The sequence below is a fragment of the Camelina sativa genome, chromosome 9, assembly GCF_030686135.1.
Source record: "Camelina sativa cultivar CO46 ecotype springtype chromosome 9, ASM3068613v1".
In the NCBI taxonomy this organism is placed as follows: domain Eukaryota; kingdom Viridiplantae; phylum Streptophyta; class Magnoliopsida; order Brassicales; family Brassicaceae; genus Camelina; species Camelina sativa.
The window spans coordinates 39,941,929-39,968,253 of record NC_141888.1 but is presented as its reverse complement, the minus strand read 5'-3'; the positions used below and the strand labels follow the sequence as shown (position 1 = coordinate 39,968,253).

Genomic DNA, 26,325 nt, shown 5'->3' with positions numbered 1-26,325 from the left:
CAAGATGCTTATCAATACTGTGTGATCAGAATGCATTCAGAATGTTTAGACATGTGTAGAAAAACTTATTTACCATATCGTCCCAAAATTGGTTATAACCAAGTAAATATGCTTGAGGTAAATATTATATACAATCATTTTTTTTAAGATTAATAATTAATTTTATATTTTTATTAATACTGAAGTTTAATGTTTTAAGAAAAAGAGTCATTTTTCTTTTAAAGTTAGTAATTTTATATATTTGTAATTACAGTTTTACAGTATTAATTTACTGTAGAAACTGAATTATATCAATATATCATTTTATCATTCTTTTAGAATTGTATGATATTGTATAATTTACTTATTGCATAATTCGCTTTTAAATTTAAAAACAGATTATCTAGCTCAGTCTTCTAGATCGCTTGATGTAAATTTGACTCAAATAATAATTAATTAATTTGTGGTTGATAAAAAAATTTACGATTCATTTTCTATCGAGTTGTATGTAATTTTGCAACGAATCATAACTTACTACACACCATTTAAGTCTTACAATCAAATGTGTTTTAATACCAAAACCTTACATAAATATATTTATGATTTCCAACACTGTATGCAAAATAAATTTTCACCGACCATAGATAGCGGGTCTGGAATTAGATGACTAAATCAAATTTTGTCGATGATACATTGATACATACAAACTCTTATTAACAAAAATACACTATTTAAATATTGACTAAATCAAATTTAATACGAATAAAGTTTATAAATAAAAATATATTATGTATCTCGCTATTTAAATTTTATATAATACTAAAAAAATTAATATTACTAGAAAAGTAAAGTGTTCGCTCGCGATGAATCACATTCACTGTATATCAACAAATATTCATCTGCGTTACAGCGAATGCTAGTTATTATTGTCTGTAAACTAAGGAAAAACATAGAGTTGATGTACTAATTTTCTTCTTTTGGTCAATGAAAGGTAGGTTGAATGATGGGATAAGTACTGACTGGCGGCTAAAACTCTAAATAATTTAATATTGCCCCAAAAGATATACTTTGTAACTTTCTTTTTGTCACGGCATTGATCTTTTCAAAACTCCAGCGACTCAGCTGTTGTCAACATAATAAATTGAATTCAATTAACTTCTATGACCGAATTGACATGATTTGTTGTTAAATAAAAGATTCACTGTTGAAGTTTTTTTTTTTGGTTTTTGTCAACTGTTGAAGTATATTTTGATGATATATAATAAGATCAGGGGATATTATGTTTTCTCTAATTAACACCTGCGGGTGACTAGAAAGAACGCCCCAGGCGTGTGAACTCCCATGAACCTAATAGTATTTAACTAAAACAAAACTTAGATTTCCTTGAAGAAGTGACATGCATGCCAAGATACCCGATAATTGGGAAGTTATTTTCGTTTGAACAAAAACTTTTTTTGTAGTTATTCTTGATAAATATTTGAAAATTTTCACTGATAAAAAATGGTTGACATGGTCATAATTACGCGGAAGAAGAAAAAATGTCCATGCAATAAAAGTCCATGTAATAAACCAATCAGATCGTACTTCAAAACAAATGGGACGAAGCAATGCAAGGTTAATTTGACGAGTGAATATCGTAATTAAGAATGAAGACATAGTCTAACTTTGTAACAGCCGCCACTTATTTGCTATAAATGCGTCGAGTTTGTTAACCCCTCATAAGTCATAACATCTCAAAACCAAAGTTTCATCTCCTCAAGTACCATACATCGATATCCTATCAACAAAAAGTGACAAATATTCAATATATTCCTTTGCTTTTTCTGCAAGATGCAAATGGATAGCCCGAAATCACCTCTTCAACCTCCGACCTATGGAAACTTAGTGACAATCCTCAGCATCGACGGTGGTGGCATTAGAGGGCTTATCCCTGCAGTCATCCTTGGTTTTCTCGAGTCCGAACTTCAGGTATATTTGTGCTACCTAATTATACATATATATATCATTATTCTTATATTAGTTCTATATATATATATACATGGATGCATAGAAATTGGATGGGGAAGACGCAAGGCTTGCAGACTACTTTGATGTAGTGGCAGGAACAAGCACCGGTGGTCTGGTGACAGCCATGCTCACCGCTCCTAACAAGGAAGGCCGACCCTTGTTTGCAGCCTCTGAGATAAAAGAATTCTATCTTGAGCACTGTCCAAAGATCTTCCCTCAAGATCATTTCCCATTTTCAGCCGCTAAAAACCTTGTGAAATCCTTGACTGGTCCTAAATATGACGGTGAATACCTTCATCAACTTATCCATGCTAAGTTGGGTGATACAAAGTTAAATCAAACGCTTACCAACGTTGTCATTCCAACTTTTGATATCAAGCGTCTTCAACCTACTATCTTTAGTAGTTACGAGGTTTGTTTAGCTTGTTTGTAGTTGTGAAGTTATATTATGGTATATTAACTTAACAAAAACTCTGTGATTAATTATATACCTGACAACGTACTCTTATAGGTGAAAAACAATCCTCTCAAGAATGCAACCCTCGCTGACATTGCTATCTCAACTTCAGCAGCCCCTACTTACTTGCCTGCCCATTTCTTCAGAACTGAAGATTCAACCGGAAACGTTAAAGAATACAATCTTATTGATGGCGGAGTTGCAGCTAACAACCCGGTAAATTTCTAGGGATCGACGAATTTGTGTCACAATAGGTTTCTATACGATGAATAATAACATTTGTTGACTTATGTAGTAAAAAAATAACTGAAATATTATTTTATAACATGAAAACGCAATCATAGGCTATCGTTTATCTTTTTTAGAATGAAAATTTCGTATAATAATGAAAAAAATTGTATAGAGGTTTTGAATAATATATATTTATCATATAATTGTTATATGTCAAGTATAGGCTTTGGTGGCCATTGGGGAGGTAACAAATGAGATCACAAAAGGTAGCAGCGATTTTTTCCCGATCAGACCAAATGATTATGGAAGGTTTCTTGTTCTTTCGCTTGGAACCGGAAACCATAAATGCGAAGAGAAATTCAATGCAAAAGAAGTAGCTGGCTGGGGGCTATTGAGTTGGTTAACACACGATAGCTCTACACCTCTCATTGATGCGTTCACGCAAGCTAGCTCCGACATGGTTGATTTTCATCTATCTGCTGTTTTCCGAGCTCTTCATTCCGAAGCCAACTATATTCGTATCCAGGTATTAAAATCATCAGTTCACTAACCCGTATTTTTTTTTTCTTTGTCACCATAACTTTTAAGATATGTGTTTCAACATATTATATAGGATGACACATTAATTGGAGATGCTGCTTCTGTGGATATCGCTACGGTCGAGAATCTTGACGTTCTTGCCAAGACAGGAGAGGAGCTACTCAAGAAACCTGTTTCTAGAGTCAACCTGGACTCCGGTTCTAACGAAAATGCTTATCAAACAACTAATGGAATGGCTCTTATAAAGTATGTGACATAAATTTTGTATTATTTATTTATTTTTATTTTTGGTAATTTTTTTTTTCGCAAATTTGTATTATTTGATAGCTTTATTCATTCATATATGTATACGTGATTAAAAAATATTAACTAATAATATTAAAACTTTGGTTGTTGAAGGTTAGCAGGAATACTTTCAAAAGAGAAGAAGATCCGAGACATTCGATCACCTCATGGAAAAGCGCCAATTAAGATGTAAAGAGATCATTATTTTATCTATCGTGTATATTATTGTTCATGATTTGTTTGTTTCACTAATGCACGTCTGGGTTTTATATTAATAAAAAGATTGTGGCTCATTATAGCCATTTGTACAATTGAATGCTAATATTGTTTCGTCTTCTTCAAACATCTTATGTAATGAAAATTATATATATATATATATATATATATGTTTCTTTCTCCCAATTAAAAAAACAATATATAATATCCATAGCCGTGCCAAAAGTTACATGGATCTAAAGCAATACTAAAAAAAGGCTTTAATTCAAAACAAAAAATATCAAAACATGAGATTTACAAATTAGATTTAGAAACCAAATATGAAAAATATTTAGTTTTTTTTTTTCAACCAAACAATTAAATAAATTAAAAGGTGATTCCAGAATTGGTTGCCCAATTTGGAGGGAAAGAGTTTACAAAAGAATGTTCAGAAACTAGAGATCTAGAATATTAAGTTTTTTTTTCATTACTTTAATTGAAAAAAAAAGGATAAGGTGAAAACTTTAAACAATGATGATTCTCTTTTTTCTTCTGTAATATAAATAAAATTTTCTATTTAGCCATAACATAATTAACAAACAGAAGAAAATAAAGCCTTAAAATTCTTTTAGAAATAAAAGGCTGGAAACCAATGTTTATTTTTTTTTTTACATAACCACGACTCTGATAATACTCCCTCTGTTTCACAAAGAGTGTCATTCTGAAAAAAAAATTTTGTTACACAAAGAGTGTCATTTTACATTTCCAATGAGTGTTTTAAAGCTAAATTTTCTTTTTTACTCCTAAACCCAAAACTATTTTCATTGAATATAGAACATTAACTACTTATTAAATAGCGGCAAATATGTATAATCCATACTTTTCTTAATTTGTGTGAAATGTGTCTAAATGACACTCTTTGTGAAACGGAGGGAGTATCATTTAGAAAAACTTTGGTTGTTTAGCATAAAAAAATAATAATAACAAAGTGAAAACACGATTCCTCTCTTTAATCCCACTTTTTATGGTCATTCATTCCCAGCCAAAATCAAAATGTATTAAATTAAATTAAAATTCATTTAAAAATAATAAAAAACTAAATTAGAATGATATCTAATTAAATGAATTAATTAACTAATCAATTTACTAATTATATTAATTAACAAAAACTAATTATATTTTTGTTAAAAAAATAGTTAATTAGTTTCTTAGGAATGATAGTGTAGATCCAAATAATTAAAAAAGTTACATGAAAATATAAATTATCAAAAAAAGAAAAATCAGAAATAGCAACTGCCAACTGTCAAACGAACAACAAGGATTGGTTTTAGCGACCCACATCAATAGACGACGGAACCAACAAAACTAGTCACTGACTCACTGTAGCTGGTTATCGGTCGCTAGTCGCAGTGGGCGAAGGAATAAGCTCTTCCGTAATTGGGCCAACATCCGTTTAGTCCACTGATTTCAGATTTGGGCTTAAAGACTAAATCATTAAGGCCCATAACTAACAATCTCTCCTCGATTCATTTTCTTCGATTTCTCCGATGACAAAACAAAACACAATTCCGACGACGGCAACTCCGGCCACCTCCACGTGATATAGCAATAATTGATTTGGTTAATGGAAGCAGTTGGTTCAACAACCTTATCTAAGTAATTTTCATCTATTGGATTGTTTTAGTCTTGCATTTTGTACGCTGGCGTACCTCTTGCGTTGTTTCACTTCTCTTAAGCCTCTTCTTCTGCGTCCTCCATCTTTCTCCGTCGCTGCCTCAGGTCCGATCCCCTGATTTTATTGATACTGATTTATATGCTTTAGTTTTAATAAAGAGTATTGCTTTATAGAAACTGTCATTGGGTTTTTGTTTGATTTTAGCAATGGAGAGTCATCATGATGCTTCTTGTAGCTTGGTTTTATGTGGCAAGTCTTCTGTCGAAACTGAGATAGCAAAGCGTCTCAAGAACAACAACTCCCTTAAACTCCCAGATGATACCAAAGTTTCACTCTTTTTAGAATCTGAGGCTAAGCATTTGGTCAAAGATGATGATTCCTTCAATCTCTCACTCTTTATGAACTCCATTCTAACTCATCAGTTTGGGCGGTTACTTATTTGGTCTCCACGTTTGTCGTCCACTCACGATGTTGTTTCTCAGTAAGTGGCTCTGTTTAGTTTCCTTCCTTACAAGTTATTTACCTTTCCTGTATTAAACTCTGCGTTTTGGTTTATTGCAGTAACTTCTCTGAGCTTCCAGGTGGTTCAGTTTGTGTCACTGATGTCCAGTTTAAAGGTCGAGGTAAGATTTTTTAAACCAATTTTGGATTATTAGATAGTAAGCAAGTAGAATTTAGATATGAAAACTTGAAACTGTTTGTGGTAATTGATGAATATGCAGGCAGAACTAAGAATGTATGGGAATCTCCAAAGGGCTCTCTTATGTATTCTTTTACTCTAGAAATGGAAGATGGTCGTGTCGTGCCTTTGATACAGTATGTGGTATCTCTTGCTGTAACCGAGGCAGTGAAACATGTCTGTGACAAGAAAGTATGTTCTCGTAAATGGTTGTGTTCTTGATCCATTGCATCAGATATTATTAGCTAATTTGAAGTTCATTAATATACAGGGTTTGTCGTACATTGATGTTAAAATTAAGTGGCCGAATGATCTCTACTTGAATGGCCTTAAGGTTGGAGGCATTTTGTGTACCTCGACTTATAGATCAAAGAAGTTTCATGTCAGTGTCGGTAATAAGCATTACTCTTTTTGAAGTTTACTTTGACTACTTTAACAAAGTCGAAGCGTTCAGCTCGTAGTCTTGTTCCCTTTGATTTGTTCTCTACTTGTAGATTAAAAGAAAGAAAGTGACTGATTCTTCTCGCAGGTGTGGGATTGAATGTGGACAACGAGCAACCAACCACATGCTTAAATGCTGTACTAAAAGATATGTCTCCTGCGTCAAACTTACTTAAAAGAGAAGAAATCCTTGGAGCTTTCTTTGATAAATTTGAAAAATTCTTTGATCTATTCATGGACCAAGGTAATATTAAACCTCTGATCTCAGAGACTGCTTAAAGAGTCAGTTAGCTGCTTGTTTCTTTACGAGCATCTTTGTCACTTTTAAAGTATCCTCCATAAATTTATTTGTAAATTAGTTATTTAAAAGAGATGAGCGTCAGAGAAATGATAGTCTTATTATCTAGTTTTGAGCCCATATAATCAGTTTCCGATCCCACTGTACTTTACAGGTTTTAAATCTCTCGAGGAGCTTTACTACACAACATGGTTACACAGGTGACTTTCGATTGCATTTTTATGTCTGCTTTTCATTGAAGGGTTTCTGTTGTCTGAATCTTAACTGATTTTGATTATATTCGCATCTCATTTTTGTCACTATCTGAGTTGAAAGGCTAATATAATCTTGGTAAATTAGCATGTATTTTGGAAATGCTTTTCAACTGGGGGCTATACACTGTAACCATGTTTGCTTGGCTGAAACACTCTACCGTGTATGTGCAGTGAGCAAAGAGTGATTGTTGAAGAAAAAGTACAAGACCAAGTTGTTCAAAATGTTGTGACTATTCAGGTAGGATTCTTTTTTTTTCTGCCTTGTTTATATACAAGGCATGTACGTTTGCATCATCTGGGGAATACAGTCATTGTAATATGGTGCTTTTGATCCTCTTTGCATCTGTTTCTAAAATTTTCAGGGTTTGACGTCTTCGGGATATTTGCTGGCTATTGGAGATGACAATCAAATGTATGAGCTTCACCCTGATGGCAACAGGTAAAATTTATTATCGATAAATGGCTAACATTACGGTACATGTTACAAGCTAATGTGGAGTTTATTTTTTTCAATTACAGTTTTGACTTTTTCAAAGGTCTGGTTCGAAGAAAAATATGATCCAAAGATTTACTTGCTGCCATCTTCTGGTGGAAGTAGATAACTGTTGTAGGACCATGGACACAACTGATACTAGTTTCAATTTTCGAAAACAAACAAGTTGCAGTGTTCCCCCTGTATCTAAATAATCTCTTTATTCTCTATCATATATATCCCTCACTATTTGCTGACTACAAGACTCACTGTTCTAAACTGATGAATATGATATCTTACACCAAAAACATAGTTGGCATTTAGAGAAAGTAGAGAAGAACAAGGAAGCTTTTCGTCTGATTCTATTTGCACATGTTATTATCTCATGTTATAGATATCTTTAAATTGTTCTATATGTCAGTCAAATAATTAGGAAACTTCCGAAACTTACACCCGTAAATTGGCATTTTGTTAACCGAATAGCATGTGTAAGTGTTGTCTTCATTCCGGTTAGCTGTCAAGAATAATGTTCCCAATCGCCAAGTATAGTTTAGAAGACCCATTCATTCTTTTTTTTTTTCTTTTGCTATTTAGGAGATTCCCCAGGAAAAAAAAAATCCAACTAACTATTTACTCTTTCCACTTTCATTATAAAGGTTGTTAAAACTAAAAACACAAAAAAATATTATTTTTTTATGAAGAAAGTAATATTAGATGATTAACATTCATTTTGGATTTCTTAAACAAATATACTATTATTTTTTTTAATCCTACACTTAATTTCGTTCTAATTGTAAAATATAAACTCTAATTCTCGTTTATACACTCAAACCGATATATAACCTTGTTTAATTGTAAAATCTAAAACAAACCAATATTTAACTTTTTAAAATTAAAATATATAGAATTTGTTTTACTTTTAAATTTATTTTTGATTTATTTTTTAAATGAAATATTATATAAAAAAATTTGGTTGGTTGAAAAAAGAGTAGGTGAATAAAAAGTTTCATTTTTAAAACTGAACCAAGTATTTTTCTTCTAATTATTCGCTCCAATCATACATCTCATAGTCTCGGTCTAAGATTTTCTTTCCTAACACAATTATAAAAAAAAAGACACTATTCAATAGCAATTATTACAGAAATTGTTACGTCTATTTTTTTCTAATTCTTATTTAGTTACCTAATTCACTCGTTCCCTTGATTAATCGATAATTGTAAACTAAACATCAATCCAATAAGGCAATAACTAACACTAATTGAAAAATTCCTTAAAATAATGAGATTAAAAAAGTCAATAATGAAACAATAATTACAATAATGCCATTTTCTGCTTAAATTATTTTAAGTAACTGTATCAAAAAAAGCTGTTTTTGTTCTCTTCTCTCTCTCGTTCGCTTCGCTTCGCTGCTCTCACACGCAAAAATAATGGCTCACCTCTTCAGAGAGCTGTCTCTGGGTCACTCCAAGAGAGAGTCTACACCACCACCGCCGTCGTCACAATCGGCGACTTCACGCTCTTCTCCAATGTCTTCCGATCTACCTCCGTCACCACTCGGACAACTCGCTGTTCAGCTTTCCGATTCCGATCTCAGTCTCACTGCTTACGAGATCTTCGTCGCCGCAGGTCGTAGCGCCACCGGAAAGCCTCTCTCGTCGGCTGTTTCATCAGTCGCTGTTTCGAATCAGGATTCTCCCAATGGCTCTCCTGCTTCGCCGGCGATTCAGCGGTCTATGACCTCAGCCGCCGCTAGTAAGATGAAGAAGGCTTTTGGGTTGAGGTCTTCTTCTTCGCTTTCGCCTGGATCTAATAATAATAAGAGTCCTGGCTCTGGTTCTGGTTCTGCTTCGGGTTCCAATGGTAAGTCGAAGCGTCCCACTACTGTCGGTGAGCTAATGCGGATCCAAATGCGAGTATCGGAGGCTGTTGATTCTCGTGTTCGTAGAGCTTTTCTTAGGATTGCTGCTAGTCAGGTTAGCTCAATTTCACTTCTCGCTTGATCTCTGTGATCCTAATTGAGCTTAATTTTGTCTTTGGCTTGATCAAATTCTTACTTCACAGTTCACACCATGAAGGATCTAATTAAAATAAATCTAGAGCTTGATTTTAGTTTAATTTCATGATCTTGTGATATAGAGGCGGCCATTGACTTATTTTGGATAGATCTTAAATTTGGTACTATTGTGGATAAGAAGAATGTGTGTTGTTTTAGTAATAATTGCAAGAGGCTGCGAAAGTTCTCGGCTTTAATGAAGTTAGTGGTTTTTGTTTGTTTGTCTGTTTTTGATTTCAGGTTGGAAGGAAGATTGAGTCGGTAGTTCTTCCATTAGAATTGTTACAGCAGTTAAAGTCTTCTGATTTTACGGATCAGCAAGAATACGATGCTTGGTTGAAGAGATCATTGAAGGTTCTTGAGGCAGGTCTTTTGTTGCATCCTCGCGTACCACTTGATAAGACGAATTCTTCTCAACGCTTGCGACAGATAATTCATGGTGCTTTAGACCGGCCGTTGGAGACTGGAAGGAACAATGAGCAAATGCAAAGTCTTAGATCAGCGGTCATGTCTCTTGCCACTAGATCTGATGGGTCTTTCTCTGACTCTTGTCACTGGGCTGATGGTTCTCCATTTAATCTCAGGCTCTATGAACTGCTTTTAGAAGCCTGCTTTGATTCTAATGACGCGACGTCCATGGTTGAGGAAGTTGATGACCTTATGGAACATATTAAGAAGACTTGGGTAATTCTTGGAATCAACCAGATGCTTCATAACCTCTGTTTTACGTGGCTTTTGTTTAGTCGCTATGTTGTAACTGGACAAGTTGAGATGGACTTGCTTCATGCTTGTGATTCTCAACTGGCAGAAGTTGCTAAAGATGCAAAGACTACAAAGGATCCTGAATACTCCCAAGTTTTGAGTTCTACACTTAGTGCTATATTAGGTTGGGCAGAGAAAAGGCTTCTTGCATACCATGACACCTTTGACCGAGGTAATGTTAATACCATGGAGGGAATTGTTTCTTTGGGTGTATCAGCTGCCAGGATATTAGTTGAAGATATATCTAACGAGTACCGTAGAAAAAGGAAAGGAGAAGTTGATGTAGCTCGTACCAGGATTGAGACATACATCAGGTCATCACTACGAACTTGTTTTGCTCAGGCAAGTATTTGCAGTTTCTTAGGGGATTCTTACCATCATTATTTATTTTTATTGTTTTACTTGCGACTGCTCCAACAATTATTCTAACTTGTCTCTTTATGTGTGTCTTTCCTTAGAGAATGGAGAAAGCTGATTCTAGCCGGAGAGCATCTAGGAACCAGAAAAATCCTCTTCCTGTTCTGGCCATTCTTGCGAAGGATATTGGTGAGCTAGCTGTTCAGGAAAAGCGAATGTTCAGTCCAATATTGAAGAGATGGCATCCATTTGCTGCAGGGGTTGCTGTGGCTACCCTCCATGTTTGTTATGGGAATGAGATTAAACAGTTTATATCCGGAATATCTGAATTGACACCCGATGCTGTCCAGATATTAAGAGCTGCAGATAAGCTAGAGAAGGATCTGGTGCAAATAGCAGTAGAGGATTCTGTTGACAGTGATGATGGTGGCAAAGCAATTATCCGTGAAATGCCTCCCTTCGAGGCTGAGACAGTTATTGCTAATTTGGTCAAAGACTGGATCAAGGCAAGAATAGACAGACTTAAGGAATGGGTTGACAGGAATTTGCAGCAAGAGGTTAGTAAATCTGTCAGGAAGTTTGGTCTTAGAATTTGTCATTTCAACTTTTAAGTTTTCTTTTATTTGTGGGTGATAAATGTTTTAAGGTTGAACTAAATTAACGCAAATTTTTTGTTCAGGTTTGGAAACCGCTAGAGAACCAGGAAGGAGGATATGCTCAATCTGCTGCCGAAGTGTTGCGAATTACTGATGAAACTTTGGAAGCATTTTTTCAGCTTCCCATACCCATGCATCCTGCAGTATTACCTGATTTAATCATTGGTTTAGATAAATATCTTCAGTATTATGTCTCAAAGGCGAAATCTGGCTGCGGTAAGTGTGCACATGATTTGGAAGATTTTTTTTTCTATTTGATGGAAGAAGTCTACAACTCTTAATTTCTCACACTTTACATATGTATGCTGATGCTCAGGCTCTCGGACTACGTACATGCCCACAATGCCTGCACTCACCCGATGTACAACGGAGTCGAAGTTCCAATGGAAGAAGAAAGAAAAGACACCTACCTCTCAGAAGAGAGACTCTCAGGCTTCGGTTATGAACGGTGAGAATTCCTTTGGGGTCACACAGCTATGTGTTAGAATAAACAGCTTGCACAAAATTCGCAGTGAACTCGACGTTGTGGAAAAGAGAGTGATCACACATCTGAGGAACTGTGAGTCAGCTCACACCGATGACTTTTCCAATGGCTTAGAAAAAAAGTTTGAGCTCACACCAGCGGCTTGCATCGAAGGCGTTCAACAGCTTTCTGAGTCTCTAGCTTACAAAGTTGTCTTCCATGACCTAAGCCACACATTATGGGATGGGTTATACATCGGTGACCTTTCATCTTCTAGAATCGATCCTTTCCTCAAGGAGCTCGAACAGAATTTGACAGTCATAGCAGAGACAGTACATGAAAGAGTGCGAACGCGCATCATCACCGATATTATGAAAGCCTCGTTCGATGGATTCTTACTTGTCCTACTAGCTGGAGGACCCTCTAGGGCTTTTACAAGACAAGACTCCCAGATAATGGAAGAAGATTTCAAAGCAATGAAAGATATGTTCTGGGCAAACGGAGATGGTCTAGCCATGGACTTGATTGATAAGTTCTCGACTACGGTCAGAGGCGTGCTTCCTTTGTTTAGTACAGACACAGACAGTTTAATAGAGAGGTTCAAGGGAACGACCCTCGAAGCTTACGGGTCTTCAGCTAAGTCGAGGCTTCCGTTGCCTCCAACTTCAGGCCAGTGGAATGGCATGGAGCCAAACACACTCTTACGTGTTTTGTGTTATCGTAATGATGAATCTGCCACGAGGTTTCTTAAAAAGACATATAATCTGCCTAAAAAGCTCTAGTGGACTGTGGACTTGGGACTAGTACTGCAACGTTTTAATAACCTCACAAGATGAAGTGTGTGTTCCACTTGCAGGATGGGGCATCCGAGATTTGTATATTGAGTTTCATTTTTTTTTCTTTCTTTTAATGGTTTTTTGATACATTCTTATACGTATTATATATTTATTCATTTATATTCGTATGTTATTATTATTTTTGAAGAGTACTGTATACAAATAACTTATTCAATGTAGCTCCCATTGTTTAATTCTTCACTTGTGTTAGTTTTCTGCTAAACTATTGTTTGTTCTCCTATGCCACCTCTTATTGTTTGTTCTCCCATTGTTTAATTCTTCACTTGTGTTAGTTTTCTTCTGCTAATAACATTTATTTTTGTTTTCTTGTCTTTTTGTTAGGTAATGTGGTTTTCTGTCAAGAAAAGAAAATCTATAGATAATATCATATAATAGAATGAAATGTTGTGCAAATTGATGAAAGTATAGAATTTTGATTTCCCAATTTTTCTCTCTTTTAAACGTCTGTTTGGATTCCAAAAATCAATCATGTGAAGAGGTTTGTTGCTTAATAAACTGAACACTGAATTAAAAATGAAAATGCATATCAAGCAAATCGTTATACTTCAATGTGCGTTTGATTCGATCGTTTGAGTTCTTTATGTTGTATTCCTTAGGGTATAGTGTTCTTTCTTAGGCATAAGTTAAACTCGGCATGTTAGGTTTCATATGTGGTATCTTTCTTCATAAATGACTTGTTTCGTATTTTTCATTTCAGTCTATACTTTTTAGTTTCATTCTATGTTTAAGTGTTGTAAACAAACACTATTCTCTATTTTAACTAATTCTTCTCCAGTTTTAAAAATTCAAATTATGTTATACAAAAAAAAACAAAAGTAACACCATTCATATTTTGGTACATGTTTTTTTTCTCTCTCTCTAAAACAAAACCTCTCCCTTCTCTCTAAAAAAACACCAGCCGCCGCCTAGGTTAAACCGGCTCCGGTAGCTCTTTTAGCACCGGAGCTGGGGTTCTCTTCTTTTAGTTTCGTTTTATCTTAATTTCCAGCTAATCCATGTCTTTGTTTTCTTCCAACGGCATCAGATTTGGTTTTCTCAGATCTAGATTAAAAAACCTAAACCTTATCGCCTCTTGGGCTCTCGTTGCTTGTCTGTGATTCTCCATGTTTTCTCCGTCAAGCTCAGCTACAGATCTGGCCCTTCACGGCAGAGGCAGCTTTCAACCGGTTCTTTCCTGCTTCAGATGAAGAATCTCACCATCGTAGATCTAGATCTCCTTCCTTCTATGTCTCTAGGCTTTGGATCTGTCTCACCGCCTCTGAAGCTTCCCATCGGAGCATTATAAAGAGGGACGCATGGCATCTCCATTCGGATTTAATTTGTGGTAAAGGAGAATCTTGTACTCTTATCCGCTTGTGTGGTTTTCTTTGTCTCAGATTTGTTTTAATTTATCAAAGGTGTAGGTTTTGTTTGTTTTTTTCTAGAGTTCTAGATCTTGATCCGGGAAGTAATCGATTGGATGTAGTGTATTTCACATGCTTGGGTTTTTTCCCCTTAATTTCATCTCTTTTGGTCTTAGCCTCCGGGAGTGTAATGTTTGTACTCGCCGGCTTATTTCCCTGGAAAGATTGATATCTTTGCCAGCTTCTGTAATCTATCTTTGTGGTATATCAATGAAATCAGATTGCCGAAAAAAAAAAAAAGTTATACAAAGAAAAACAAATTATGTTAGAGTACATTCATTCATTCATTCATTGTCATTGCCGAGTAAAGTAAAAAAATGAAAAGGATGGTTTGTTCATATCTATTGAATCTGATATAAATGAAAAAGCCATGATTAGTGTAATTTTGAAATGGACCAAGCTATTGAGAAAAGGGAAATAAAAAGGAACTTTTTTGACCGGAAAGGAAGTAAGGTCCAAAGGGCTTTTTGCATGGTCTCCAAGAAACGAGTATCATTGGTGGTATCTTCGAGGCTTTTGACATTAGAACATGCTCCACTTAGTTGTTACGTCCCTCTCTACACTTATTCATGATTTACACAATGGATTTAATCTCAAAGCAAACAACATCTTTGACAAAACAAAAAGCAAATGAAACCCAACAAGCATGATGAGTATAAACTTTATGAGAAAGGCTGATTTATGTTGTCGATCCGTGGTGTAAAAGGGGTCTAATTATAGTGATTTCGTAGCAATTCATCTTCTATCTGAATTTGTTCACCAGAAACATGATTTTTTTTTTCTTTTTTTTTTTACATGCATTGTTTTCTTAAACAATTTGTTTAAAAGAGTAAGATTAATCCAATAAAAAAGATCTATAACGATGCATTTATATATTGCATTTTTTTACATGTTGGCAAGTCGCAAGTGTGTAAATATTTTTAAAATATGACTATAATATTTATATTTGGTTAATGTTTTGATAACCAAGATGTTATCTTTAAGACTGAGATCTCAAATTTTTGTGCAGGCATTGGGTGCTTCTGATTTGTGGCCGAGGTTGAGTAGCTTCAAGATGGATATTTTGACCTCACTACGTCGACACCTCAAATCTTCATATGGGTTTCAAGGAAGACAAGCTAATTAGCTCTACTTGCATTAAAGGCGTCTTTTGTTCCTATTTACCATGCTATTTTAGATTTCGGTTCTTCTATGTGGCTTAGTTCAAATATTGAACTAGAGAAAAATTTGTTAAGATTTTGAGTATAATTCTAAGATTAGTATATATTTTTGAAATTATAAAGAAAAAAAAACTCAATGTCTTTTTATTTTTTCGAATATATAAACGTTTTTTTAATTATATAGACCGTAGTTAACTAGTGTTATTAATTTGATTACGAAAACTCTTTACCTTGGTCCTTATTAGTTTTCTAATACATGGAAACATAATTACAAATGGATATGAACAAATCTCTGCTTTGAAGAAAAAGAGAAAAGAAAAGGTTTTTCGATCTTCTCATTCTCATCATTGCAAGCAAAAATAATTTATACATATAGACAAACATGCACATACAAAACATAAAAGAATTGTAGAAAGTAGAAAAAATTAAGAAGAGAAACCATGGAACAATGATAACTAATTTCAAAAACCACAGTGGGTGCAAGTGTTGGGTCCTTTTCGTATTGGCTATTCGTTTTGTTCCTTAATATCTTTTGACCACATTGTCGAAATTTCATGTTTTTAAGTACAATTTTATTAAAGTTATCCACTCAATCATCTCATTTAATTATCACTTGTAATTATTTTATCATTATGTCATAGTTGGTTCATAAAGATGACGAGGACAGTAGTGCTATTGTAACTTATTCTTTAACACAAAGTGTAATGGATCCATTATGGTATGAACACGTCACGCAAGTCTAATTTTCACTTTATAAAAAAAAGTCTCGTTTCCATAAATCTAATTTTGTTCGATTTTTCCACACTAAATAGTAAAAATCATATATGGTCTTGTTAGAAATTTAGAACTACAATCCACTATGCGCACCTTCGACTAAGTCTAAGATTTTTAGAAAGGTTTTTACTCCAATAAACATAATAAAGTACAAATTTAAACATCATTTACTGCCATGATTAATTTACTAATGAAACATTTGGGAATTACCACTATTTGGAGTTTGATTTGCTTCGTTAGCTTAATCAGATTAACGGATTACACTAATAAAATTATTAATATTTTCAACGTATTTTCTATTGATTATATTGAAATTTTCCCTTCATTAATCAGTTGAATATCTGTTGAATTTTCTGATAGAATCGTTTGCGTTAGAATTTTTGTTGTTTTGCTTGTGTTTTGTTTTGGTAGTGAATTGGTCTACCCAAATATAAGGTTGTAAAGGCAAAAAAAGAAGGTTTTATCTAACCCCAGACAAACCGGATGGTGTTTCCTCAGAAAATAATTGGACGGTACATGTCCTTGTAGTAAACTTGTAACATCAAAGTCTGATTTGAGTGACCTAACATGTAATTTATTGTCACATGTCAAAATGAATTGAGATACTACAATGCGTAATTGTTAAACATTTTAGAACAAATTCGTCAGTCCGATCAGTCCATGCTTTTTTCCTTGTTCACATAAAAGATATTCAGACCATTCTTACTTCAACTTAAATTATATATACTCGTTTACATTCCATCAGTAAACAATCAAGATAACATAAAACCATCTTGATAGACAATCTATTTAGGTTATTAAACCTGACAAAGAAAATATGAGACTAAGAAGAAGAAAAAAAAACCCTACCAAAATTACTTAATAGATCACGAAGCCAAAATTGTCAGGCCGACAACCTTATCTTTGGAAAATATGAAATGCAAAAAGAAGTTGACGATGAGGTAGACTCTAATGCTTGTAAAACTTTCTTGATGCAGGGCCTCTCTTGTGGATCAATGGCCGTACAGTTCAAAGCTAAGCTCATGACATGGACAATGTCGCGCTGATGTACCGTTGTGTCGATAGATGAGTCGATCCACGTCTCAGTATTGCTATTCAAGTATGAATATCTAGCCCAGTTAACCAAACTTCCATTTACTTTAGATTCTATGTCCTCATCACCGGAAAAACTTTTACCGGTGAGGAGATGAAGGAGGAGGATTCCAAAACCATAGATTTCACTTTTACTTGTCATTTCCTTGTGCTCCCTCGTTTCTACGATACAAAATCGAAAAATAAAAACTTTGATCAGAGGAAAATAGAAATTACAAAAAAAAAAAAAAATGAAAATATAGATAAAATCCCTTTTTCATGTAAAATGAAAACAAGAATCAGTTTTTAAAATCCATACTATGTTTAACAAAGGAAAAAAATGTAAGTGTACCTGGGGCCATGTAAGCAGCATCCATGCAAAGTAGGCCCGGAAGACCGAGACAAAGCCTTGGTTCATACTTGACGTCGATGACAATATTATCCGGCGATAGATTACCGGTAGCAACCGGCGTAGAACACCGGCAATGTAAAAACCGAAGAGCTTCTGCGATACTTATCATAATATTCCTTCGTCTTTCCCAACTCAAACCATTCAAAATCTGGCTCAGTCGTTCCCCTTGGACGTTTTCGTGTATCAAGTAGGCCACTTTTTCCGACCGGCACGTAGCAACTAACTTAAGTATGTTTTTGTGCTCAGAAATTTTCTTCATTTCCGTTATCTCGGGAAGAGAATCAAACTTCTTGACCTCCTTAACAACGAACTGCATGCCGTTTTCATCCGCGAAAACGTTTTCGTCCTTGAGAGATGATAGAATCGCCTTCACTGTATGCGACTTCATGAATCTTGAATCGAAGATTTGAATCTCCCACTTTGTACCGTCTTCTTGTTCCACTTTCTTGACCTCCAAAACGTTGTGTTTCCTTTGAAAGACGAGAACGATAAAGAAACCGGAGACAAGAACGGCCAAGAAAGCTACAAAAGTTGAAGTGACGACAAACCACCAACTCTTTGTGCTTCTCTTTCTTACAATCTTGCAAGGACGTAATCCGCTAGCGGTGTTTTCGCTGCAGAGATCGCTATTACCCGCGACCGCTGTTGCGTTTATGGCAAGAAAAGCTCCGGTTGAAGGTAAGCTTCCCTGAAGAAGATTATGAGAGATGTTGACTTGAACAAGAGACTCGATGTTCCCTAGATTCTTCGGAATCTCGCCAGATAATCGGTTGCAAGACAGATCAAGATCGCTTAGGACTGGGAATTCTGAGAAGCTAGAAGGGATCTCTCCGGTAAGATTGTTGTGGCTCAAATCAAGATTCACTAGATTCTTGCAAGAGGACAAGTCGCTTGGGATCATTCCAGTGATCTCGTTCTCACTTAAATCCATATCCATAAGTTGAGGGAACTTCATGAGTCGTAGTGGAACCCTTCCAGAGATCTTGTTCCTTGATAAATCGAGCTTCTTGAGTCTTTTGCTTCTAGAAAGATCAGGTAAATCACCGGAGAAGTTGTTCCTGCTGAGGTTTAACATCTCAAGTTGGGGCATGTCCCATGTGCTGATCTTACCTTGGAGGTTGTTGTTTGATAAGTCCAAGAAGTTAACAAGTTGTAACTTGGTGAAACCTCGAGGTAACTCGCCTGAGAAGCCATTGTTTTGAAGCCTCACGCGTTCTAAGATGGGGCACGTGCCTAAACTTGGTGGAATTTGGCCGTCTAGAGAGTTGGAAAAGAGGATGAGCTTGGTGAGATGGCCAGATTCACAGAGGGTGTCAGGGAGTTTTCCGGTGAGATTGTTGGTAGAAAGATCAAGAACAGTGAGGTTGCTGTGTTTCCCAAGATTCGCTGGAATCCCGCCAGAAAAGTTGTTGGACCAAAGCTGAAGAACTTTTAGACGTGGCAAAGAAGTTACACCGTCTGGAATTGTTCCGGTTAAGTTATTAGAGAAGAGATGGAGAATCTCCAAGCTTTTCATCTGGCCAACAAGCTCAGGGATCTCTCCGGAGAGCAAGTTATCGCTAAAGTCTAGAGAGATGAGGTTTTTGAGGGAGAAGATAGACAGTGGGATCTGACCGGAGAGCTTGTTTTGGTAGAGAAACATGTACTGAAGCTTCTTCAAGTCTCCTAGTGAAGGAGGTATCGGTCCAGAGAGATTGTTGTAGACGAGATCAAGGTGGTTGAGAGAGGATAAGCCACCGATTTGGTAAGGGATTGCACCGGAGAGATTGTTGTATCCCAAGTATATCCATTTCAAGTTGTTCATCTTCCCTAACTCTGCCGGTATGCCTCCGGTTAACTGGTTTGAAGCCAATGTTAAGAACTCTAATCTCGAGAGGTTCCCAAGATAGGTCGGTACATGGCCCGTTAAGACGTTTCCGCCGAGATCAAGGACTCTAAGATTCGAGAAATAACCGATGTCTTCATGGATCTCACCAGTGAGCATGTTGTTGGAAAGATCTAACGTGTAGAGGTTTGGAAGAAAGCCTCGAGGGATGGAGCCAGAGAAGTTGTTGTTGCTTAGGTTGAGGTAACGAAGAGAAGGAGACGAAGTGGTAAAGATGTCATGAGGGATTGGACCGGACAAGTTGTTGTTTGAGAGGTTGATACTTCGAAGAAAAGGTAGCCGGAAAGTTGTGGAGTTAAGGATTTGGCCGGAGATGTTCTTGGTGGAGAGATCGAGAGAGACAACACGAGAGAAGTTGTTGCAAACGATGCCGTTCCAAAGACACACATCATTAGTTGAAGAGTTAGACCAAGAAGATAGGTGCCTTAGAGGGTCTTGAATTGAAGATTTGAATGATAATAGAAGCTCAAGTTCATTTGCGTTAAGGCAGGAGAAGTTCAGAAACAAGAAGAATAATGTGGTGATGAGATATGGAGGTTGATGATGATGATGATGAGAAGTAGACATTTTTGCTTTTGTTCTTTGGCTTTGGTCTATTATAAACATGAGGTTATTGCATATGTATATATATGCTCATGTGATGTGAGTGTTTCTCTTAAGGATTGTGATTTGCATTGAACCTTAGCTGTAAAACAGAAGAAAATATATATATATTTATATATCTAAAAGAGGGGATCAATGATGACCTTCGATTAGAAATATTAGAATAGTCTTATTTTCTTTTATATTTTCTCATTTTTTTCCTTCATATAAATAAATTGTAAGAGAGTTTCATAAGAAAGGCAGTGTGCATCATTCTTTGTACTAGATGGAAAAGGGATAAAAAAAGTGCTAGGATGGGCTACAAAAAGGGGAATATTACCAAAGTTCAAATTTTAAAATAGAAAGAAACAAAAAAAGGTGGCAAGCACATTGGCACCTTAAATTATGGCTATTTTTAATATTAATATTGTTCATTAACAAATATAAAGAACACTAATTATTAAAGATTTACTTAAACAAAATACATTTTAGATGATGATCTAGAACAAGATTTTTCTTTGTGCCCTCGCAAAGTATGAATACTGTTTACGTTGTTCTGAATTTAACCCTTTTTTTTTTTTCAATTTCTCAAGTCAATATTTTCTTAGTTAAATCTAATAATGATTATTATTATTTCTTAGTTAAATCTAATAATGATTAAATGTAACACACGCACATTATTTCACAATTATCTTTAAATTGGACATATATATTAGCTAGAAAAAACTTCTTAGCTTCGGGTAAGATAATGAGAACATGCATGAATGTTATCATAAATCTAATGCGAGTAAATGAGAGAAACATCACTGTTACTTTTGTTTTCTTCATTCACTTTTCGAGTCGGACGTTTGAACACGGACAGATGAGGATGGGATTGATGTCGTCAAAAAGCCTCTGAGATTTTTGTCGGCTTACTATCAAAATGTTCTTTTGACTGAAGAAAATAAAAACACTTTTTCTTCTGACTAAAACATCTTATGTGAACGTTGAAAAGCATTTTCCCACTCCACACTTAATCATTATCGTTTTTGTACTTAATCATACCTACTTAAATTGAGATCTTCTATATATAATATCATATATAAAAAAGTTACAAGTATACTAATAAAACTGTGATAACATACGAGTATGTATATATAGTAAGACTACAATGTTTTCGTGAATATAAGCAATTTATTTCATCACAAATCTGGTTACCTAACGTTGTGATATAGTTGTCGTGGTGCAGCTGGTATGTTGACATGGATATGAACTGCAAACTGCAACTAGTTGCATATTTCATTATTACTGACATCATATATTTCCTTAAAAAGATATATTATATATCTTCAGATGATTGTACAATATCATGTTTGATACGCCTTTTCCCAAGCTCATTCATTCACGATCAAGCTCCAAACAGAATCCTAAAGGAAAAAAAATAATCATTACAAAAACGAACAATGAACTTGAGGTACGCAATTGTTGAACTTACCCCACGACGCCATCTCATCTTAAAGAAACATAAGCTCGAGTGAAAAAGGTTAAGTCTGCACAATGATAAGATATACCACCCTTGGGCTTTTCTACGTGAAACGTTGCCTTTTGTCCGCTCACCCAGTAATTAAAAGCCTCTCCTTGGTGCTCTATTTCTTTCATAGTTCATGCATAACATACCCTATTTTACTTTTTATCTTTGTGTCCACTCATATACTCGAGCAATTAATTCCAAATGTTTTTTTTTTAAATTAATTCCAAATGTTATGTGGCACATGGATCTAACCCATATGCATTTTAAGTTGTTATATATCCGTATCGAACTTGTATAATATTCTTTAACAAAAAAAAACTTGTATAATCTTGGAATGGATTTGTACCACCGAAACGCACCTCGAGAACTAAAATTGAAAAGGATTGGACCCATCAAACAAAAAGAATAATTTATAGTGGAAAGAATATATACAGAGAATGATCATTGTCGCGGAAGGGCATGCTTCGCTTAATTCCATTTTCTAGGGTTTTGCAATTCCCCCACACGCCCACTTTTTCTCATCCCACGCTTGTTCTCTTCTTCTTGTTTTGTTCCTTAAGTTAATGAAATAATTCCGACTTCCTAAGAATATCCAAATTAAGGTACATATATCCCATATCAAATAATTATATAATATCATATAGAGAAGATATTAATAACTGATCTACATATATACGGGATAACATAAGCATGTATTTTTTCTATGAAAGTACCATTGCCATTGTCATTACAAAATTGTAGAAATTGTGGAAAGTAGAAAGTTGTTGTTTTTGGGAATTTCTTTGTAAGGGATCAGAGTTGTCATACAACAATAGACTTTTTTGAGGTTTTCTTCGCCATCATTTTGAGTAGATAGGATCAAACTCGGTATTCTCTCTTGCAAAATCTTCAAGTCGGTTCTCATTAGCTTTTTCTTCGAAATAAGCTTCTTTTTCAACGTTTGGATAGTCTTTTTCTCTAGTCCATATTCTTTGGGATTGGTTGGATCAGTTGGAGACTATTGTGGGCTCCACATCCTTCTTCATCTTCATAAGCTTGATAATCTTGATCATCACTCCACTTGGTGTAATTGTCCGAATTGGTGAATCCTTGTTGTAAAACTTCTAATTTCCATTCTAGGTGACTTTCCATAGTATCAGTGGTGTATTCCATGTTGATAATCTTTGATCTATAATCTTCTATATGCTTCTTATAGTTCAAAACTTGATTGTTGATGTCATCAATTTCGTTCCTTTAAGAGTTTGACGTTCTCGCTGCGAACTTAGCTTCCAAATCGATTCTCATCTTATCAAATTTGGCATTGAGAAGTTTTTCGGTCTTGTCTTGACTCAAGATAAGTTGTTGCATCATATTCATGAGCTTGTCATCAGTGTGTAGGCACCTTGAAGTGATTGGTTTGTCAGTGTCATACGAGTAGTTGTCGTTGACAGAGTAAATGAGTTGGCAGCTTCATAGCAAGGTGAATGGGCAACAATGCTCAGTAGGAGAATAAATTCCACTTCCACCACAAATTTTGAGAAAATAAATTAAACATTGATATAAAAGTTGTAAATGAGATATACAATGCAAGGCAACCACATTACCATAGCGGTTAATGCTCCAACGGCAGCTACGTAACACTGTTGGCTTAATATCTAGAACCCTAAGAACCATTTGCATATGATGATACTTCGAACTAATCGTTCGAACACCGATAAAAACAAGACACAAAGATTCTTGTTATGACTAATGATGAGACACGAGTGACGTAGAGCCGACCCGTTTCCTTTGGAAGAGTTGTCTATCTCTCCTTTACACATTGATTGTAGGTCTAATTGTGTTCTTAACTAGTGGTCCAAAGTAGTCACTACTAATCACTTTATCAAATTAAATTAGTGAGTGAGAGATTAAATCTAAGTTTCCGATATTGATTAGAGGGAAAGAGTATCAAGTGACTTCGCAACTAATGTTGTGTTGCTTCTTTTGTTTTCATTTTAATAATTTTGTTGTCTAAAGCTTTGCTTTTGAACAGTATTGGTATCTACTCATGTCGGCCTTGAATGGTCCACCAAGATAATGACTTGTTCGTTTAGAATTTTTTGTTTGTTTAGTTAATTTGCCAAGTGTATAAGACAAGTAGTTAATTTTTTCTATGAAAGCATATATTATGTTATCGAATTTTATCAATTATTATACTGTCCTAATTTAGGACCAACAAAATTTATTGTGCTTATTAGTTTATAGAACATTTACTATATTTTATTATATTTATTAATTTATCGAGTATTAGGTCTCCATTGGTGAAAGACTTTTAAGATTTTAAAATCTTTAAAAAGTCTTAAAAGCATTTTATTTATCAATCAAAATTTTTAATGATTTTTTTTTTTTTTTTTTTTTTTAAAGTTTCAAAATGCGATGTAAAACCAACAATTTTAACAACTTTTTTTTTCTTCGTCCATCATAATTAAAATTATATATAAATTTATATATATTTTTTACACAAACTATTTTTAATAGATTAATTATCAGCATTTTTTTCTCTTTCTTTTGACATCCACTTCTTTCACAAATTTGTTATTTTTATCATCATCTTTGTATTTTCTTACAATTTTGTTATTAATAAAATTACAGTCACAGCATTAAAAAAAAAATTTCTAACAATCAGATTTTAATAGTTAAAGTATTTTACAGCCAAATTTTTACAGTCAAAGTCTGTACCGCCACAAATAACAGTCTTACTAATCATGGCGGATTTATTGTATTGTTTAGTTGTATCAACATCTAATTTATTAATTCTTATTAATTAAAAATGTACGTGACATTATACTTTATGCAATAAGAATAAAAAGTCAATAAACATTAGCACATTATTTAATCAGAGTGCAAAGTTAGTATTTTGTTTTGCATTTTTCGACAATTGAAGATTTTTATTGACATTTTTTCCATATATATTGGAAGGAGCATATCTAATGGTGGTTGCTTCACATCCCACCAAGAGAATTATGGCCCAATATTTTTTTTAATAATTGTGGCCTAATATATATATTTTCTTCCATCGGCCCAATATATTTTTTTCCATCGGCCCAATTTTTTTTGTTTAGGTTGCTTTTTCCACATTTCATATGTTACCAGTAGACCCATAGAATGAAATGAAAGCGAGAAGGTGAAGTTGTGTGTTGACTAAAAAACAAAATATTGTGAAGTTGTGTGATAGAAAGACAGTATTGTCTAACTAGCTTAAACTACACGGAACAGATAAATTGCTACACTTTGTTTTACTTTTGTGCCACGTTTTTTATTTAAGCTCCAAATATGGCCATCTTACAAATTCACCACAATCTTAAAATAGGTTTTGTTAAAAGCATATTTGCTATTAACTTATCAACAACTTTTGAAAGAAGACTCTCCTCTTGTCAAAGCCTCTTCCATGTTCTTGGCGATTACCCCAAGTGCTTTCTCGTATTTCTTCACCAAATTATCTAGAGACAATCCTCTCACGGGATCAACGGTGAAACTCCACTCAATCACACAACCATCAATGTCTTCAACTTCGCCACATGGAGATATCTTCACCGTGGAGACGTAAGACTCGAATCCAATGTTACTCTCCACTATCTCATATCTCATCACACGCTCCACAGGATCAATGGCCACCAGCTTCTCTTTCGACCATCCCACGGCGGATGTTACGCCGTTGGATCCTATGGAAGAGCCGGAGCAGAATCTGATGCAGCCGAGTTCACCGTTGTTACCGTGGACGCCGTGACACGTGCCTAGCGTCGGAAGCCACTTGTTGAGATTGAAGAAATCGGTGAAGAGAGGCCAGATTTGGTCTGGCTTTGTCTTTGTGAGGATAGCTGACACTTTGGCTTGCCACTTCTCTTCCCTTGAAGCTTCTTCCATGTCAAAGAAAGAAGATCTTGATATATGAATATAAGAAAGTATAATGTTACTTTTATGACAATATATGTAAGAATCTCCTAAGTGGAAATATGTATTAACAATTAATTTGAATGGGATTTAATTAGCTTAATAAACACTTAAAGCCTTAAAGGTTGCGTGTTTCCAACAAATACAATGAGAATATGAACGCTTTTTTGTTGTCGTTGTTCTTGATATAGATGTGTTTTATTATTATAAACCTCTTGGGAAAATGAAAGATAGGCCGTGGTAACAGCGAAACATGTACTGTTATGGTGGTCTTTTAAAAGTTTTTATTTTTATTTTTATTTGTAAGTGTTAATGGTTTTTGGCAGTTTTTAAAAAGTTGGCTGAATATAGAATACATGCAAATTTACTAGTAAATAAATTAAAAAGGTAATGTTGAAATATTTTGTGATTTACTACTTAAACAATCATTTATTCTAAAGGCCTTTTAATTGACTGAAATTATAAATCAATCTAAAATAATAGTAATAGAAAATATTTCACTTTATGGTTTTTATAGACATTTTTAATATCAAAAATATAATAATATAGCAAAAAAAAGTTTTGAAAGTAATTATGTAACATTTTTAAAATATCACGGTTTCGGAATAAATTTCAGTTATTAAGATTAGACTAATCACAATTTAACACCTAACATTGATGCACATAACTTAGCTGTTAGGTGTTTTGACTTCTTTACTAACGATGCTCTGTTTTGTGATTGTTTGTTTGCAGAAGAAGAAAGAGAAGCAGAGAGAGAGACGACACGCGGATTACAAGCTCCCAAAGCCAAACACCGGCTAAGGTACGTCTTGGTGAGCTAACAGACCAGCTCACAAGGTCTCATAGAACGTTTATAATCTGAGTACAAGAGACCAGGAGAAATTTAACACCCTAGAGAGGCTATACAACCAAGAAAAAAGATAAGTCTACTCTTACTCTCAAGCCACTCTCTAGATCT

At 34.7% G+C, this 26,325-nt stretch overlaps 5 protein-coding genes across 5 annotated transcripts; 3 read left to right on the top strand and 2 right to left on the bottom strand.

The window, feature by feature from the left end:
* Positions 1–1,697: 1,697 nt before the first annotated feature.
* On the top strand, positions 1,698–3,810 carry LOC104714048 (patatin-like protein 2). Its single transcript, XM_010431285.3, has 6 exons — positions 1,698–1,947; positions 2,030–2,398; positions 2,498–2,659; positions 2,898–3,200; positions 3,288–3,460; positions 3,614–3,810. The coding sequence occupies exons 1-6, from the start codon at positions 1,810–1,812 to the stop codon at positions 3,690–3,692; spliced, it is 1,224 nt and encodes a 407-aa protein (XP_010429587.1). The 5' UTR covers positions 1,698–1,809; the 3' UTR covers positions 3,693–3,810.
* Positions 3,811–5,039: 1,229 nt separating this feature from the next.
* Positions 5,040–7,773, top strand: LOC104714047 (biotin--protein ligase 1, chloroplastic-like). The gene is made up of 10 exons (XM_087467626.1): positions 5,040–5,473; positions 5,574–5,850; positions 5,931–5,992; positions 6,092–6,240; positions 6,320–6,440; positions 6,578–6,733; positions 6,942–6,987; positions 7,213–7,279; positions 7,404–7,480; positions 7,561–7,773. The coding sequence occupies exons 2-10, from the start codon at positions 5,576–5,578 to the stop codon at positions 7,598–7,600; spliced, it is 993 nt and encodes a 330-aa protein (XP_087323752.1). The 5' UTR covers positions 5,040–5,473; positions 5,574–5,575; the 3' UTR covers positions 7,601–7,773.
* A 1,086-nt stretch (positions 7,774–8,859) lies between these two features.
* LOC109124746 (protein unc-13 homolog) lies at positions 8,860–12,863 on the top strand. Its single transcript, XM_010431284.3, has 5 exons — positions 8,860–9,486; positions 9,807–10,670; positions 10,787–11,242; positions 11,365–11,557; positions 11,658–12,863. Exons 1-5 carry the CDS (start codon positions 8,941–8,943, stop codon positions 12,584–12,586), a joined length of 2,988 nt encoding a protein of 995 aa, XP_010429586.2. The 5' UTR covers positions 8,860–8,940; the 3' UTR covers positions 12,587–12,863.
* A 3,837-nt stretch (positions 12,864–16,700) lies between these two features.
* LOC104714045 (leucine-rich repeat receptor-like serine/threonine-protein kinase SKM1) lies at positions 16,701–20,055 on the bottom strand. Its single transcript, XM_010431283.3, has 2 exons — positions 17,422–20,055; positions 16,701–17,252 (listed from the first exon to the last, which is right to left on the bottom strand). The coding sequence occupies exons 1-2, from the start codon at positions 19,970–19,972 to the stop codon at positions 16,882–16,884; spliced, it is 2,922 nt and encodes a 973-aa protein (XP_010429585.2). The 5' UTR covers positions 19,973–20,055; the 3' UTR covers positions 16,701–16,881.
* A 4,651-nt stretch (positions 20,056–24,706) lies between these two features.
* On the bottom strand, positions 24,707–25,532 carry LOC104714044 (lachrymatory-factor synthase-like). The gene has a single exon (XM_010431281.3). It carries the CDS (start codon positions 25,338–25,340, stop codon positions 24,819–24,821), a length of 522 nt encoding a protein of 173 aa, XP_010429583.1. The 5' UTR covers positions 25,341–25,532; the 3' UTR covers positions 24,707–24,818.
* Positions 25,533–26,325: the final 793 nt, after the last annotated feature.

What these genes read in the sequence shown, in the direction of transcription:
- LOC104714048 (XM_010431285.3), top strand. Translation starts at nt 1,810, where the DNA reads ATGCAAATGGATAGCCCGAAATCACCTCTTCAACCTCCGACCTATGGA. An exon ending in CTATCTTTAGTAGTTACGAG is followed by an intron (nt 2,399 to 2,497) that starts GTTTGTTTAGCT and finishes GTACTCTTATAG; the next exon opens with GTGAAAAACAATCCTCTCAA. An exon ending in CCAACTATATTCGTATCCAG is followed by an intron (nt 3,201 to 3,287) that starts GTATTAAAATCA and finishes CATATTATATAG; the next exon opens with GATGACACATTAATTGGAGA.
- LOC104714047 (XM_087467626.1), top strand. Translation starts at nt 5,576, where the DNA reads ATGGAGAGTCATCATGATGCTTCTTGTAGCTTGGTTTTATGTGGCAAG. An exon ending in AACATGTCTGTGACAAGAAA is followed by an intron (nt 6,241 to 6,319) that starts GTATGTTCTCGT and finishes ATTAATATACAG; the next exon opens with GGTTTGTCGTACATTGATGT. An exon ending in TGATCTATTCATGGACCAAG is followed by an intron (nt 6,734 to 6,941) that starts GTAATATTAAAC and finishes TGTACTTTACAG; the next exon opens with GTTTTAAATCTCTCGAGGAG.
- LOC109124746 (XM_010431284.3), top strand. Translation starts at nt 8,941, where the DNA reads ATGGCTCACCTCTTCAGAGAGCTGTCTCTGGGTCACTCCAAGAGAGAG. An exon ending in TACGAACTTGTTTTGCTCAG is followed by an intron (nt 10,671 to 10,786) that starts GCAAGTATTTGC and finishes GTCTTTCCTTAG; the next exon opens with AGAATGGAGAAAGCTGATTC. An exon ending in AAAGGCGAAATCTGGCTGCG is followed by an intron (nt 11,558 to 11,657) that starts GTAAGTGTGCAC and finishes GCTGATGCTCAG; the next exon opens with GCTCTCGGACTACGTACATG.
- LOC104714045 (XM_010431283.3), bottom strand. Translation starts at nt 19,972, where the DNA reads ATGTTTATAATAGACCAAAGCCAAAGAACAAAAGCAAAAATGTCTACT. An exon ending in TGCTGCTTACATGGCCCCAG is followed by an intron (nt 17,253 to 17,421) that starts GTACACTTACAT and finishes TTTGTATCGTAG; the next exon opens with AAACGAGGGAGCACAAGGAA.
- LOC104714044 (XM_010431281.3), bottom strand. Translation starts at nt 25,340, where the DNA reads ATGGAAGAAGCTTCAAGGGAAGAGAAGTGGCAAGCCAAAGTGTCAGCT.